The sequence below is a fragment of the Phyllobates terribilis genome, unplaced genomic scaffold, assembly GCF_046119375.1.
Source record: "Phyllobates terribilis strain yellow unplaced genomic scaffold, ASM4611937v1 Scaffold_3__8_contigs__length_932513732, whole genome shotgun sequence".
NCBI classification, from domain to species: Eukaryota; Metazoa; Chordata; class Amphibia; order Anura; family Dendrobatidae; genus Phyllobates; species Phyllobates terribilis.
In genome coordinates, this window is record NW_027362763.1 from 202,178,359 (window position 1) to 202,195,679 (window position 17,321).

General features: G+C 41.1%; 1 protein-coding gene and 1 long non-coding RNA gene across 3 annotated transcripts in view; one reads left to right on the forward strand and one right to left on the reverse strand.

The window, feature by feature from the left end:
* Nucleotides 1-15,899, reverse strand: part of INPP5D (inositol polyphosphate-5-phosphatase D) — a 171,584-nt gene extending 155,685 nt beyond the window's left edge. Inside the window, exons 1-2 of one of the 2 annotated variants that reach the window (XM_073674490.1) lie at nucleotides 15,560-15,899; nucleotides 11,661-11,724 (exon numbers count right to left, since the gene is read on the reverse strand). In XM_073674490.1, the coding sequence (XP_073530591.1) occupies nucleotides 11,661-11,724; nucleotides 15,560-15,693 (198 nt within the window). In that variant the 5' untranslated portion in view covers nucleotides 15,694-15,899. The remainder of the gene's footprint in view (nucleotides 1-11,660; nucleotides 11,725-15,559) is intronic. The other variant, XM_073674489.1, reaches the window with a different exon arrangement.
* LOC141259057 (uncharacterized) overlaps nucleotides 1-17,321 on the forward strand; it is a 157,903-nt gene that overhangs the window by 9,823 nt on the left and 130,759 nt on the right. The gene's annotated exons all lie outside the window — the stretch shown is intronic.

Below are 17,321 nucleotides of genomic sequence, written 5' to 3' on the forward strand. Positions count from 1 at the left end.
CCCTAGGATGTAACTCATCTGGACTAGGAGATTTAAATTAATTTACATTAGTTAAGTGTTCCCTCACCACCTCTCTGTTTATAGATAGTGTAGATTCTTTTATTCCTTTGATAGCACAGAGAAGATCATTTGCTTTCTTAGAGAACACAGATGCAATTCATTTAATCATGTGATGCACAGGAAAGCGAGAAAAAAATTGTATGTCAAAATTTCAATTCTACAGTTTTTTATTTACCATGTTCACTATATTGTAAGAATTACTTGGCAATATGATTCTCTAGGCCAGTACGATTACGGAGATACCAAGCATGCATAGTTGTTTTTTTTTAAGTGCTAAAAAAAAAAAATTTGAAAATTTGTAAAATAAAATTTTGTTTTTGTCATTTTCCGAGAGCTGTAACATCTTAAATTTTTGGTCGATGGGGTTGTGTGAGGGCTTATTCTTAGTGCCCTTAGCTGATATTTTCATTTTAATTCTCACATTTAGATCTCTTCTTTCGTCATACCGTTTACCAACAGGTTAATTTTATATTTTGATAGATCGGACATTTACCCGTGTAACGATACCATATATGTGTAATTGTTTTTTTTGTTATTTTAATGGGGGGAAAAGAGGGGTGATTTGAACTTTGAAATTTTTTTAATGTTTCATATTTCAAAAAATCTTTTTTTTTTACTTTTCATTGTATTTGTTAGTCTCCTTAGGGGACTTGAACCAGCGATCACTCGATTGATTGTGCTACATACAGCAATACCACAGTATTGCTGTATATAGTAAAAATCAGTCTCCTGTGAACAACAGTCAGAAGTTAGTGTCCACAGTAGAACCGTCATGACAGGCACAGGCATGGCAGACCCCCGCAAAGGGGCGTACCGCCAATGGCACCAGGCCACGCGACTGCTATGGGGTCTGTGAGCCGGAGGGGAAGCCCATATCAGCACCTGCACCGTGCACCCCCATCGGCTGCCCCTCCTGCATCGGGCCCCAACCCTCTGGCCAGTCAGCACCGCCCCCCTCTCCGCATTCAACTGTATCGACAGATGCCAATACAGTTGAAAGCAATGATGGAGGAGGGAGCGTCATGTGACACTCCCTCTCCCATCATTCCTCCTCTGCATCTGACGCAGCGGCGTGATGATGTCACTTCACCGCGCCACGCTGTGTCAGACAGTGGAGCTGGCGGCTGCTGAGATGAGAGGAGACGCGCTGCAGAGGAGACTGAAACAGTGGGGTAATGAGGAGCAGCAAATGTGTATTATATATATAATACTGGGGGCTGCATTTTACCCTATTGGGGGGCTGCTGCATTTTACCCTATGGGGGGGGGCTGCTGCATTTTACTCTATTGGGGGGGCTGCTGCATTTCACCCTATTGAGTGGGTGCTCCATTTTATCCTAGAGTGGGGGCTGCATTTTACCCTATGGTGGGCTGTGTGGAGGACCATGGGGAGTGCATTATATTGTGTGCAGGATGATGGGGAGTGCAGTATATTGTGTGCAGGACCATAGGGAGTGCATTATTCTGTGTGCAGGACCATTGGGGAGTGCATTATGCTATGTGCAGGACCATGGCGAGTGCATTATGCTTTGTGGTGAACCATGGCGAGTGCATTATACTCTGTGGACGGCCATGGCGAGCATCTTATACTGTGTGAAGGACCATGGCGAGCGTCTTCTACTGTGTGAAGGACCATGGCGAGCGTCTTCTACTGTGTGAAGAACCATGGCGAGCGTCTTATACTGTGTGAAGGACCATGGCGAGCGTCTTATACTGTGTGAAGGACCATGGCGAGCGTCTTATACTGTGTGAAGGACCATGGCGAGCGTCTTATACTGTGTGAAGGACCATGGCGAGCGTCTTATACTGTGTGAAGGACCATGGCGAGCGTCTTATACTGTGTGAAGGACCATGGCGAGCGTCTTATACTGTGTGAAGGACCATGGCGAGCGTCTTATACTGTGTGAAGGACCATGGCGAGCGTCTTATACTGTGTGGAGGACCATGGCGAGCGTCTTATACTGTGTGGAGGACCATGGCGAGCGTCTTATACTGTGTGAAGGACCATGGCGAGCGTCTTATACTGTGTGAAGGACCATGGCGAGCGTCTTATACTGTGTGGGTGGAGGACCATGGGGAGTGCATTACACCCTGTGGAATGTGAAGGTTTGTGTGGGCACCATTATGCTGAATGTAGGCCCATTATACTGCATGGAGAGCTGTGTGGGGGTCACAGTTGGGGGATCATACTGTGTTGGGGTCACCATACTTTGCCTTTGGAGTTGAGTTGGAGTACATTAGGGTCACTATACTGTGCATGTGGAGGAATTCACCATGGGGGTATAATATTGTGTTTGGGGGCACTTTTGTTGGCATCATACTTTATGGGGCAATGAAAGAATGAAAGAGGGATCTGGAACTTCAGCAGGAGGAAAATTACTATGTAAAGGCTGGAAAGTTCTGAGATATGCTCTTCTGTGACCCTCGACAATAATTTTTTTTTATTTTTTTTTTTGGGAGGGGGGGGGATTAGAACTTTTGCTAAGGGGCCCCATGATTCCTATGTACGCCCCTACCACCGGTTGTCATATCAACTCATCGGCGCCTCACGATCACGTCACGGGGTTGCTGAGCTCCACAGATATTATGGCATTTTTCAAGCAATTTCTACATATTTAGTTTAGCTCCACTCTAATAAAATAGTTGTGAAAAATCCACAACTTGTGTCATTGTATTAAAAAATGAGTTGGGTAATCTGGAACAAACTGTACATGTGAAACAAAAAAAAGGAAGTATCTAATCACTGTACCGCGGCCAGAATCCATCTGCAAACTACCACCGAAAACCTTAAGCATGCAGCACAGCCATGTTCTCCGAACCTTCTTACAAAGTCCTGTCTATGGAAAGACCAGAAAAATGGCCCAGAATAACTGTGATGTTTTAAGCCTCGGTCATACCAGAGTTTCTAGTTCTTATTTAGTTTCTTTGGAGTTCATTGTTCATCTCTAAAATTAACATTCAAAACTATTGTGGTTTTGAAAATGAGGAAGAAGTAAAGTTAGCGACAGTTGCTCTGTGTCTGTATTATTGGGTACGAGACTCCACAGCGTCTGTGTCAGTTGAAGATGATCCGAATAGCGCCTATTCTTGGTTCCCTTCCATATGTTGTACTGGCACAGACTGGGCAAACAGCCATATCGATGTCTAATTATAAGAATAGGAATATGCCCAAATAACAGTGCCATGAATTGGTGCATATAATACTCCCATCACCATACTGCAAATAGAAAATACTGCACAGTGGCCTAACACACGTTAGATTTGAGATACACAGTTTTGGCACAAAGTAAGCCAACTGAAGTGGTGTAAGCTTAGATTAGACAGTCTAAAAATTAAGTGGATTTGTCATCCAGCGTGAGTAATTTTGATAAACCTGGCACATTTTAAGACTGCAATGTTACGTTGGCCTTATATCACTGGGGCTTGTCTGCTTCCTGCAGTACATTGGCACTGATAAATATGGCCTCATTGTTTCTATAAGTTTGCTCTGTCCAAAAATGATGCAGTTGGTTATTTTTTAAAAACTTACAGGCAGGTAGTTGCTAACTACTGATATCTGCCGGCTCAGCTGGCGATTCCCCCACTTCATTTTACCTCATGCCAACAAAGCAGCTCTTCCTGTCGAAGGGGTGTCACTACCGACTTAATGATTGACAGCTGGCTCCCTGCAGTTTGGTAGCAGGGAGCCGGCTGTCAATCAGAATGTCCTCGGCTGTCATGCCCTGTCGATATCGCAGAAGAGAGGAAGCTACTCTGTCAATGTGACATCACCAGAAGCTGTGGAATCACTATCAGTAGCAGTCCGTGACCACTCTGACCTGGCAGAGATCATCAACGGATTGAACAGGCAGGTAATTAGCAACTACATTCTTTGTCACATAGGAAAAAATAATCAAGTCCCGGATAATCCCTTTAAGGGAAGCCTCTGTATGTGTGTATATACAGTACAGACCAAAAGTTTGGACACACCTTCTCATTTAAAGATTTTTCTGTATTTTCATGACTATGAAAATTGTTCATTCACACTGAAGGCATCAAAACTATGAATTAACACATGTGGAATTATATACTTAACAAAAAAGTGTGAAACAACTGAAAATATGTCTTATATTCTAGGTTCTTCAAAGTAGCCACCTTTTGCTTTGATGACTGCTTTGCACACTCTTGGCATTCTCTTGATGAGCTTCAAGAGGTAGTCACCGGAAATGGTCTTCCAACAATCTTGAAGGAGTTCCCAGAGATGCTTAGCACTTGTTGGCCCTTTTTCCAGCTCACCCCAAACCATCTCGATTGGGTTCAGGTCTGGTGACTGTGGAGGCCTGGTCATCTGGCGTAGCACCCCATCACTCTCCTTCTTGGTCAAATAGCCCTTACACAACCTGGAGGTGTGTTTGGGGTCATTGTCCTGTTGAAAAATAAATGATGGTCCAACTAAACGCAAACCGGATGGAATGGCATGCCGCTGCAAGATGCTGTGGTAGCCATGCTGGTTCAGTATGCCTTCAATTTTGAATAAATCCCCAACAGTGTCACCAGCAAAGCACCCCCACACCATCACACCTCCTCCTCCATGCTTCACGGTGGGAACCAGGCATGTAGAGTCCATCCGTTCACCTTTTCTGCATCGCACAAAGAGACTGTGGTTGGAACCAAAAATCTTAATTTGGACTCATCAGACCAAAGCACAGATTTCCACTGGTCTAATGTCCATTCCTTGTGTTCTTTAGCCCAAATTTGTCTCTTCTGCTTGTTGCCTGTCCTTAGCAGTAGTTTCCTAGCAGCTATTTTACCATGAAGGCCTGCTGCACAAAGTCTCCTCTTAACAGTTGTTGAAGAGATGTGTCTGCTGCTAGAACTCTGTGTGGCATTGACCTGGTCTCTAATCTGAGCTGCTGTTAACCTGCAATTTCTGAGGCTGGTGACGTGGATAAACTTATCCTCAGAAGCAGAGGTGAATCTTGGTCTTCCTTTCCTGGGGCGGTCCTCATGTGAGTCAGTTTCTTTGTAGCGCTTGATGGTTTTTGCAACTGCACTTGGGGACACTTTCAAAGTTTGCTCAATTTTTCAGACTGACTGACCTTCATTTCTTAAAGTAATGATGGCCACTCGTTTTTCTTTACTTAGCTGCTTTTTTTTTGCCATAATACAAATTCTAACAGTCTATTCAGTAGGACTATCAGCTGTGTATCCACCTGATTTCTGCACAACACAACTGATGGCCCCAACCCCATTTATAAGGTAGGAAATCCCACTTATTAAACCTGACATGGCACACCTGTGAAGTGAAAACCATTTCTGGTGACTACCTCTTGAAGCTCATCAAGAGAATGCCAAGAGTGTGCAAAACAGTCATCGAAGCAAAAGGTGGCTACTTTAAAGAACCTAGAATATAAGACATATTTTCAGTTGTTTCACACTTTTTTGTTAAGTATATAATTCCACATATGTTAATTCATAGTTTTGATGCCTTCAGTGTGAATGTACAATTTTCAAAGTCATGAAAAATCTTTAAATGAGAAGGTGTGACCAAACTTTTGGTCTGTACTGTATATATCTGGATTACTATGTATTCCAACAAGTGCTGATTCACTGTTAGTGGCGTATTAATGGCACATGCATGCATACTAAATAGTTCAATATCCAGCGCAGAAACCATCAGTAAGGAGTATCTTTTATACCACGTATTCACTCATTCGTGTGTCACGGTTCTAGCACTGACTGTCCGCAGGACTCTTGACCCAAACTTGACACCATCATAAATGTCTATGAGATTGTTCAGTTCATGTCAATATTTGGTCAATGCATCATAGTTCATGCTCGGACCGCGATGTGCGATTAAACACTTGCTGAAAACATTAAGCATGCAGCATAGCCATGGTCCCCGAACCTTCTCACAAAGGCACGTCTATGGGAAAACAAAGAAAGTGTCCCAGAATAACAGCCAGGTTCATCGGCAGACCACATTGTGATCAACTGATTAGCAGAAGAACTTTCTAGCAAAAAAAAGATTACATCCATTGCATTGTTTGTGTATTTATCTAGCACTACAGTTATCGGAACAGTATCCTGGTGCTCTTCAGAGCTGAAATCCTCCTGCATTCCTTGCTGGCCCAGTGTTTGCATAGAACATGTTATGCGGATTTGCTTTCTTGGAAGCATAGTCTTTACTGAAGCCACTATGTATTGACCCAAGAGATACTGACCCCTCTCTTGAGTGCAATGCAGACTTATATTGGCGTGACTCCTGATTTACCAGGGAACAGAAAAAAAATAGTCCTGAGCTCCTCTTCATAGCTCACAATACTGGTTTCAGACACTACTGTCCCAAAATATGAAAGCAGAAGTAGGAGCACAATCAGCCGAGTTTACAAGAAAATGAATGCAAATAGCTGCAACACATGAGCTTTATTTTTTTGTTTGAGAACACTTTAATTTCAGATAGGTTGTCAATAACAAATTGTAAAGTTTTTAATATTAGGACCTTCCCGAACAGGGTCACCTTGCCGATGGTGGGATGGCTTTTATGCAGTGTTTACTACGAAACCTATGTTATTTAAATGCACTTTTGCTTTTTTATTCATTTAGTTACAGAAGGGTTTATAATCATTTTGTTTCTTGTAGGTCTTGTTAATAACAATGTAATTGCATAAGGCCAGCTTCAGATGGGCATAATATGGGCACAACTGCAACAATGATAACAAGTGGTTCTACTGAACCAAGCCCAGATGAAAATTGGACCAATATGGTTGGTTGAAACTGGTCTGATTCTGGCTAATGATAGGAAATGTTTTACTAATCCAACACTGCACAACAGTGCCACTATGAAGACAATAGTGGTTTGTCATTTCGGGAGCCATTGTGACAGTAGTTAAAGGTCCTTTACAGCAGATCAGATGTAGGAATTGTCAGAAATAGAGAATTGTTGCCGTAGATGGAGGAGACTTGGATGTAAAATCCTATTAAAAGCAGATCAGCCACCAGATTTTACAATGTAAACTGTATCTATTATTAAATGTCTCTGTGGTTAGCACTGTGGCCAGCAGCATTGGGGTCCTGGTTTAAAATCCCTCCAAGGACAAGATCTGCAAGGAGTTTGTATGTTCTCGTCATGTTTGTATGGGTTTCCTCCCGGTTCTCTGGTTTCTGCTCATACTCCAAAGACATACTGATAGGGAATGTAGATTGTGAGCCCCTGTAAAGCGCTGTGGAATATGTAGTTGCTATATAAGCAAGTTAAATAAATAAATAGATCTATCAGACCTGAAGAAGCTGGTATACTTACTTTACAAATCCATATCAGAATGGTTGTAAAATCCTTATATTAAAATGCTCAATTCATGAGTCCAGATAAAAAGTGAGAGAGCTCATGAGTCCAAATGTATTGGGTCTCCACCTACCCAGCGTGGCTGACAGCTGCAGCTTGTACTGGGCAGTGTGAGATTTTAGCAGCAGCAAGGAGGAAGGACATTGAGGAGCTGTCAATCAGGAAATTGAGTTTAAACTTTCAAAAAGTTTTTATACAGCCATTAGTAAAGGATTGGCATTAGATTAATCGAATATTGTATACAATTTGTATTGTAAATTCTGGTGACAGATCCATTTTAATATCACACTCATAAAATTATCAGGTGAAATGAAATCAACTAACAATTCACCAGTCCTTGAATATTACAGATTTTCAGACCTCTCAAATGTCTTGATCTCTTTTTTTAGTAACTATTTGCATTCCCCATATAATATTCATTCTGGAACATCTTATGTTAGAACTCTGCTGTTCCTCTGTATTTCCCCCTGGCAATGTAGGAGTGTGAAAATGTCAGTATATGTAAAAACACCCTATTAATAAAAGGAAATGTAACACCCAGATAATAAGTTTATCTGTAACATCGGATCGCACTCGGGCCAATATTATTCTATGGGGCTGTACACATGTCCGAGGAAATAATCGCAGCATGCACGATTTGCATCTGATATTCGGATCGCACTTGGCCATACAAGTCAATGAGTGATTGAAAAACATCAGACTGCACTCGGATGACAACTGAGTGCAGTCCAATTTTCACAGACTCTCAAAATGAAGATGATAGATCAAAATTAAGGAAAAATACATTTTAATGAACAAAAAGGAAGATATATAATAAACTTTATTAGCACAAAAAAAAAACATAAAAACAATAGACATGCAAATTTCCAATGGCAACAAATATATCAGTGGTGGGCCAAGTAAGTCACCCCCCCCGGAAGAAGGCACGTGGCCGAAACGCGCGAAACGCGCGTAGGGAGCCACAGATCGACTTACACATGTGAGTAGTTGGGGCAAGGTTATTTTTAATATGGGACGTTTTCTTATAGGAGTAGCACTATGCACCTTAATATCTATCATTAGGTCCTATTGATTACTTTGAATGAGCGATGTATATGCCCTTTCCTTATGTGGGTGTCCATCTGTGGTGCCTTTCTTGGCCCACCCCTGATATATTTGTTGCCATTGGAAACTTGCATGTATACTGTTTTTATGTTTTTTTTTGTACTAATAGTTTATTATATCTTACTTTTTGTTCGTTAAAACTTTTTTTTCTTAATTTTGATCTATCTTCCATTCTGACATTATCCTGATGTATAAATACCTATAGGGATATGATCCTAGTGGTCAATTTATGCTTAAAATTAAGAAGATGGAGACTTTTTTTTTTCCATCTTCTCCTCATCTGAGAAAATGGGACCGCACTCTGATCAAACTCTGATCAGAGTGTGAGTAGCGTAATTGGTCAGATTCTCTCGGATGAGAGAAAATATGGTGGTGTGATCTTGGCCTAACAGGAAGAATAATAGAGGAATGTCACAATGGCGACATAGAAGGAATACAAATGTTTACAGCAAGGGAGACTCTTTTAAAAACTTACAGCTGCTAAGACTGTTTTTTTTTGCTTGGATAGTTCCATGTTGTACACCCGTACATTATAGGTGTATTCTAGCAAGTCTGTTCATACAACATTTTTTAGGAAAGAAAACTGATTTTAATTTAGATTAAAGCATTTAATGCAAAGTCAGAATGGTGAAACATTCTAGGAAATGTACAATGATTATTTAACACAGAGGCTTATGAATATATCGTATTTACTGACAATTGACATGGGTGAGTCAGAACCTATTAAGCTCATTTCAACTTTGTTCGCAGTGAGCTAAGCCAAGATCCCGGTAATGATATGTGGTAATGGTGTCCTGTGTGCTGAACAGCCATATTTACAAAACAGCCGAGCTTCATGGAATGACACGTGACGGGATCAGAAGGCGCAGTACACAACAGGCACTGCTAGATCAACTGCAGAAATAGATCCCGCTATCATCATTCCTAGTTTGGAAGGCTTTGGACTTATTTTTTACAACCTTGCATTCATGTTTGCAGTTTTCTTAGCCAGTTTTGTAATATGAATATATTGGGCATTGTATCCAGGACAAAGGGAAAGCAGTATATTGTTCTATCTTGCAAAGACATTTAAATCTGCTATTAGAGAGCACATTGCTGAAAGTATTACTATATTTGCTGGTAGGTACAGATCTTTGGTCTTGCATTTGGATCCCACCTGAACTAAATAGACTTTACAATAAAAAAAAAATTATACTATAGTACCACCTTTAGGTGCATTGTACCCTTTCCCTGGCCGCCTCTGTCCTCTTGTGTTAGCTGGACGCATAAAATGCTCATTTTATTTTCAGGCAGAAAAACTTTCAAAAAGTGTTTGATAGTCATTCTAACATGGATTTTCAAAGTTAGTACATCAGCCTCACTAGGTCTCTATGTGAGCATCCCAACTGTTAAAGAAATTGAACAGTTTGAATTGAGATGCCCGATCCTTTCGTTCTACAGATAGATAAATTACTGCTAGGAGAGTCTGACAGCAGCTTAGTCTGCATTTCCCATAGAGAACCAGTGAATGCTCAGCTGAGCAGAGTGTTCTTATGTATGGTGGAGTTGGTCGACAGATATCTAAGATGTATGGGCACATTAAGAAATTTATTTAATAATGTTTGCAGTTTATATTGTAAAATCCGACAAATTCACTGTAACATTTCAATACATCATATTTAACACAGTCCTTAAAGGGTTGTTTGACCTTGGGGTACAAGTCTGCAGTCACTCTATGACAGCAGGCTTTGAGGATTCTCTGGTGCCAGGGCTGAGAGCAGGTGGTCATGTGACCACAACTAAACAATTTACATACTTCCGGCCACATTCCAACTAGACGTATCCAGCCTCACTCACTGCACTTGTATTGAGAGAGGCCGCACACATCTAGTCGGCACATGACATAACGTATGCAAGTCGCATACTTTCGGTCACACGTCCATCAGCTCCCAACGCCAGCAGCAGAGAATCCTGACAGCGCGCACTGTGAGGATACACAGTCTACAGTGACATAGAGTGACTGCAGACTTGTACTCCAAGTCTGGACAGCCCCTTTAATTAATATAACCTAGCTGTGATGGCAGAGAGGCTTATTGGCATCCACCTTACACCTAAAGGCACATATCCAAACCGTGACCATAACCCTGATCCAGTGCTCCAATTGTAAACTTTAGAAACTGGGAGAGCTGGGTCCTCGGGATATCAGCTGCACTAGACCAGTGTTGTACTGGAGAGGATAGAAATGATCATAGAGTAACTCATAAAACTATAGAAGGTGCCAGCCAACATCTAAACAAGATTTGGGACAAAATCAAATCACTGCATTCAAAACCTTCGTCATTCACCAGCAACTTTTAATGAGCGTAACCCATATTGGCATGGACGCTACAAAGGGGAGATTACTGGGATCAAATGAACCATTTCATGTAGTTTGATCAATGTGTTTTCTCTGATAGCACACGGGATGACTGCATGTGACCTGCTTGCCTTTTCATTTAATTTTAGAATCTAAAGGGACAAAGTGACACATGAGTGACCAGATGTACAGGTTGACAATGACACAAAGTTAGCATTCAGACAACGAATAGTGTAATATCTAAGGGTTTCTTAAATAGGACCTGTCACTTGCCATAAATATGTACTTTTTGTCTGTTTTAAATGCCGCTGTTCTCTAGAATCTGGCGTTGTTTTTCTTTTCTTCCTGCTCCTCTCCATTCCTGAGATATGGCCCCATCTTCCCTGTTTGTAGTTCTAGTCTTATTAGCCAACTGGGCATGGACCTCAAGACGACTCCCACAGGGCAGAGTTGAGGATCACGCCCACTTGGCTATCAAGTCTAGATTAATATACAGGATAGAGAGGGCCATATCTCAGGAATGGAGAGTGTAGAAAAAAAGGAAAACAATGCCAGAATCTGGAGAACAGCGGCATTTATACCAGGTAAAATATATACTTATGGCAAGAACACATAGTCTGTGATATGCTTACTGTAGGGGGTAAATAGGAGGTGCATGACAAGAGATACTCAAAAAACACTACTGTGTTACTGTATATACCATGCCATTGATCAGACACTTGCCATAACACATTATATCTGTTTTTCTAGAGAATTCTTTTAAACAAATGTTATTTGAGAATAGAATTAGATAAGGATTTTTACATAAAATACATTTATTTATGTGAATGTCTCTTACCTGCACTGAAAGCTGGTTCTCACTGTTCTGTAAAATCCTGTATGTATAGACGCACTTCTGGAATCTGAAATCACAGGTTGTACCGTCACACAATATCCATAGTATATGCCCTCACTCTGGAGTTTCCTCCCATTCACCCTAGCTCCTTAGAAGATACACCAGTCATTTTAACCCATCCGACCCTGGAGGCGTTCTTCAATATATTTGTGCTAGATTTATGCACAATGCTTGTTTCTGATCTTTCTATTCATGTGCGCTCAGATGAAGTAAACTGGAGAAATAAGAGCTATAATGTTGATGGTCAAACTTTATGTAGAGTTTAGAATTAGTTTTGTACCCTCCAGAATTCTCCAAAAGGTGCTATGTAAAAAAATAAATAAAGGGGGCTCATAATAAAGCTTATTATTGGCTTTTTCTCACTGCAGGAGAAATGGAGCAATAGTCGACCATATATTATATACCCAGACTGAGTCTGACAAAGCTGGAGGTGCTCTTGCATAGCAATCCTCCGCTGTATACAGTCTACTACTGTGGCTTATCAGAAGGAGATTTCTTTAAGAAACAACCCCTTAAATAAATTAACCCCTTGGCGACATGGACTAAATGGAGCAGACTCAGGAGATAAGCCTACTCTACATATCATGGGTGCTGGCTGTGATATACTGTTCGCGCCCAAGAATAAAGATGGCCATACACATTCGATGGCTGTCAGTCGAACTATGCTTCAGCCAATCGTGCCGCCGACAGCCATCTCAGCCAAATCTCCCGTACACAGGAGCGCTTGTTCAGTTGAGCGCTCCTCTGTTCTCTATGAGAAAGCTGTCGACGAGTGGAATATCTCTGAGAGAACAATGTAATTGCAAATCCGAAATCAGAAATGCATGATCGACATCTCCCCTGACCATCAGTCAGCTGGCGCCCCCTGTACTTTAGACTGTTGGCTGAACCCATCGATAAAGGCAGGTGCGGCCGACATTAGACTAATGTGTGAGGGGGCCTCATTGCCTGTGATTGAATTGTGATGTCAGTATTTAAAGGAAACCGGACAGCTTATAAATGCCGCCTGATCCATAGCAGCATGTATCAGCCATGTATAAAACATTACAGCATTTCATAGAAAAACATACTTTAATAGCCGCTAGGGACCGAGCCGCACAGAAAACTAGTGGGACAGGTGGGTCCGCTGAGGCTTCTCCCCACCAGCTGCCCTAGAGTGACAGATCTCTGCCTATACACTAATGCGTGGAAAGACCTGTCACTCCAATGTAGTAGGAGGGGAGAAGCCGCCTGTCCGATATATGGCTGAAATCATGCAGCCAGTGTCTGATACAAGCTGTCCGCGGATCAAGCGGCATATATCGCTGTTCCTTTTAAGTGGTAAGTAATTTGAGATAATGGGAGTGTCCAGTTCTCCATCTTCCCCCTTCCCACAACATGATGGTGGGGTGCTGATGGGTTCTCACAGCAGCTTGTGGTCTACTGAAGGCCCCCATGCCTGCCCATTTACAGCACCATCACAGTATAGCAGTTTATTGTATAGGTGATCAAGCAATTGCAGGTTTAAGATCCTTAAGGTGAAAGATTAAAAATGTAAAAATAATTAAAAAATATTTTTAAAAAAAGGCCGCTAGGGTGGTACTTTTTCAGTCCACTGAGGTACACCGAAGCAACATTGGGCAAAGCACATGGTCAAAGACTATCTAAAGTTAGGCCTAGTGCCCTCTTCCTTCTCATACTCCTCAAAAGGAGGTAAAACTGTTCTGCATGTATGTTACTGCTGAGGAAACGTGTATGCCAGTGGGTTGTGATGTTCCAGCAGTTAATATTAACCACACAGGATCTGGTACATAGGTAAAGCCCAGGGCAGTATAAGAACATCTAAGTGTAGACTGGGGTCTTGTTATCTGCAGAATGCCCCTAAGTTATCAATGAAAAGTTAGGGTTTAGAGCCTACATGCCCCACTCTGAAGCCGGATAAGTGAATCTGGCCAGCTTCAGTTCCCCAATACTTCTCCAATGCTGCAGAGACATATCTGCCCCTGATAGCATGGGAGAGAGCAACCAAGGGAGAGGCTCAACCCTGCCGCTCATCCGAACTGTCAATCTTCAGGAGCACAGGAGGAGTATTTTGGCATGAGAGATGAAGATTATCTGACTTATGTGCAAAAACATGGCACAACCTTCTGTGATAGGAATACGCCTAAAAATGTTGGGCAGATTTGCTGTCTGTAGTTTACCCCTTAGGCCTCATTTATGTGTCTTTATATCTGCGTAGAAGATAAACTGATCGAATTTCTGTTTTTTTCTTCTGATTTTCATACATTTTTTTTGTCTGTCTCCATTTTACCATGAGGGTGACACTGATTTTTCTGGTATGCAAAAAGAGAAACAAAAAAGTTCCACAAAATCTACCATTTAGACAGTAAAAAACAGACAGCACCCAGATACAACATGGATGGGATTCATGTGTTGTCATGAATTCATTGACCTGAATGAGCAATTTTAATCTGCAAATTGAATAAAAAAAAGGCCATGTCTTTAGGGATTTTGTGGTCTCCAACAAAAAAAAGAGACCTGAACATGCCCACAGACACTAATGGAAAAACACGACTTGTGAATGGGGTTTAACTTATATTTCTTGTATTCTGGTTGGTGCCAAAACAGAAATTTAGACAAAATATAAGTTTGTGAAATCTACCTGGATAAATAAAATAATAGCAGACATCTAGTTACAGAGGAATCATGTGATGTGGACACAGAATATCACTGTCGATTATCTCAGTGTAATGGATAGTCAGAAATCTTTTGTCAATGAACACGCCTATTATTATTACCAAAAAATCTTCGGAATAACTTTTTACTGATTTTCCAACACTTTCATTATTACCAGCTTAATTGTTTTATATAAGGCATGTATAGATATTCTATGGATACAAATCCTTGAGACTTTCCATTCTGTCAAGTTGTTAAGCTTTCCGTTCTTTATATTATTTACTAATAACTAAAATTTGGAACCAATATGTTTGAAGCAGCATCTTCCTCTTGGGCTGTCACCAAACTTTCCTAAGCTTCTGAAAGAGCAATTCTACTTCCCATTCTACTAGATTGATTTGCATCTCGGACTGACATGTAATAGATGGCGTGAAGTACATATATAGAAATCTGGAGACGTAATGGTGGCATATTGGATGTCACCCAATTTTATTAGAATTTATTTCCCAATATTGATATAGCAGTATTATAATCCGCAGTAATGTACCCAGGATGAAATCACCCAGTTTTCTCATTATATGGGATTAAGAAATTACTAAACTGATCTCGATAGAAATAAATTATCCAAATACATATTTTTAAAGTATTAGGATATATTCACACATGGCAAATAATTGCAATGATTCCTGCTGCTGTTCCATTCATCTACATGGGACTTGCAGAATCCATGCACATGCTTCAGAAACAACTCCATTCATATGTGTGGGCCAGATACTAAGGCTATGGGTGCACGTTTAGTATTTGCAGATTTTTCAGCTGCAAAAGTCATGGTGCTGGCAGGAAAAAACACTGCGGAAAATACACTAAAAGCGTTGAAAGAAGGTTGAAATCTTCAATAAATAACTAAGTAGCGTGTGCATGAGATTTCAGAAAGCTCATTCACTTTGCTGGTACTGTAAAACGCTGCACTATTTCCGCAGCAGAAATGCGAAGTAAAAATAGAGGCCAAAACTGCAACATCTGAACAAGCCCTACGTAGCAGAAATTTCTGCAATAAATGTTCTGCATATAAAAAATACTCTAAAGTGTTTATAGTTGCAGCACTGAATGAATTCAGAAAACACGTCTTGCAGCTTACAAGTGAAGGGCAATATAACAATAATAGCAATAAGTAGCATGTCACTTACAGCACACAAAGAGCATATGCCCGGCACACAGATTCACTATCTCGTACAAGGAAACTGCCATCCTTGCCAGCTTGTGACAGCAGATCTTCAGCTTTGGAGCGAGTGATGTACCCATGGTACCAGCTTAAAGACATCTCAGGAAGTGTCAATGCAGTATTTCCATAGGCCGCCCCCCTGCTTGTCCTCTCTGCAGTCAGGATCAAATTCTGCACTTGTTCAGGAGCCCAAATGTTCTCCCTAAGTTCTCTTGTTCTCTGTGTTACATTGTTTCCTGTTTTAAACACAGAGATGCAAAGGAAACAGTAACATGGGGACTTCCTTATTGTAACCACAGCTGAGAAGGGAGGGGGTGGTAGAAACGCATGACAAATTCGTACTATAGCACCAGGCAGCTGGATTTTACTAGTAGCAATTATATCAAATTGCACTTATATTTAACTCTGCGGAATGAATTCAATAACGGAGATGTGAAGGTTTATACTGAACCTGCCAGCAGCAAACAGTCTTCTATGGATAAAACTGTGCTACAATATAGGAGGCACAGTTGAAACCAGAAGTTTACATACACTATATAAAAAGACACATATACATGTTTTTCTCAATATCTGACATGAAATCAGAATAAACCTTTCCTGTTTTAGATGAATTAGAATTTCCATCATTTTTAATATTTGCCAAATGCCAGAATAATGAGAGCGAGAGGCATTTTTATTACTTACTGCAAAGTCAAACGTTTACATACACTAAGATTGCTATGCCTTTAAACAAGTCTGGACTGCCCATATGATAATGTCATGTGTTTGGAAGCTTCTGACAGTTTTTTGGCAACATCTGAGGATGTATTTTAATGCACACCTGAAATACACTGCTTCTTTGTGTAGCATCATGGGAAAGTCTAAAGAAATCAGCCAAGATATCAGGAAGAGAATTGTGGACTTGCACAAGTCTGGCTCATCCTTGGGTACAATTTCAAGATAGCTGAAGGTGCCTCGTTCATCTGTACAAACAATTATACACAAGTACAAACAAGATAGGAATGTCCAGCCATCATACCGCTCAGGAAGGAGACGGGCTCTGTGTTCCAGAGATGAACATGCTTTGGTCCGACGTGCAGCAAAAGACCTCGTGAAGATGATGGCAGAAGCTGGTAAGATTCTGTCAATAACCACAGTGAAGCGAGTACTGTATCAACATGGGCTGAAAGGCCACTCTGCCAGGAAGAAGCCATTACTCCAAAAGAAACATAAAAAAGCCAGATTAATGTTTGCAAATGCACACAGGAACAAAGACCTTAATTTTTGGAGACATGTCCTGTGGTCTGATGAAACTAAAATTGAACTTTTTGGGTATAATGACTATCATTACGTTTTGAGGAAAAAGGGAGAACCTTGGAAGCCTAAGAACACCATCCTAACTGTGAACCATGGAGGTGGCAGCATCATGTTGTGGAGTTGTTTTGCTTCAGGAGGGACTGGTGCACTTCACAAAATAAATGTCATCATGAGAAAAGATTATGTGGCAATACTGAAGCAACATCTCAAGACATCAGCCATGAAGTTAAAGCTTGGGCGGAAATGGGTCTTCCAAATGGACACTGAAGCATACTGCCAAAATGGTAACAAAGTGGCTTAAGGATAGCAAAGTCAATGTTTTAGAGTGGCCATCACAAAGCCCTGATCTCAATCCTATTGAAAATTTATGGGCAAAGCTGAAAAGGCAGGTGAGAGCAAGGCGACCTACAAACGTGGATCAGTTACACCAG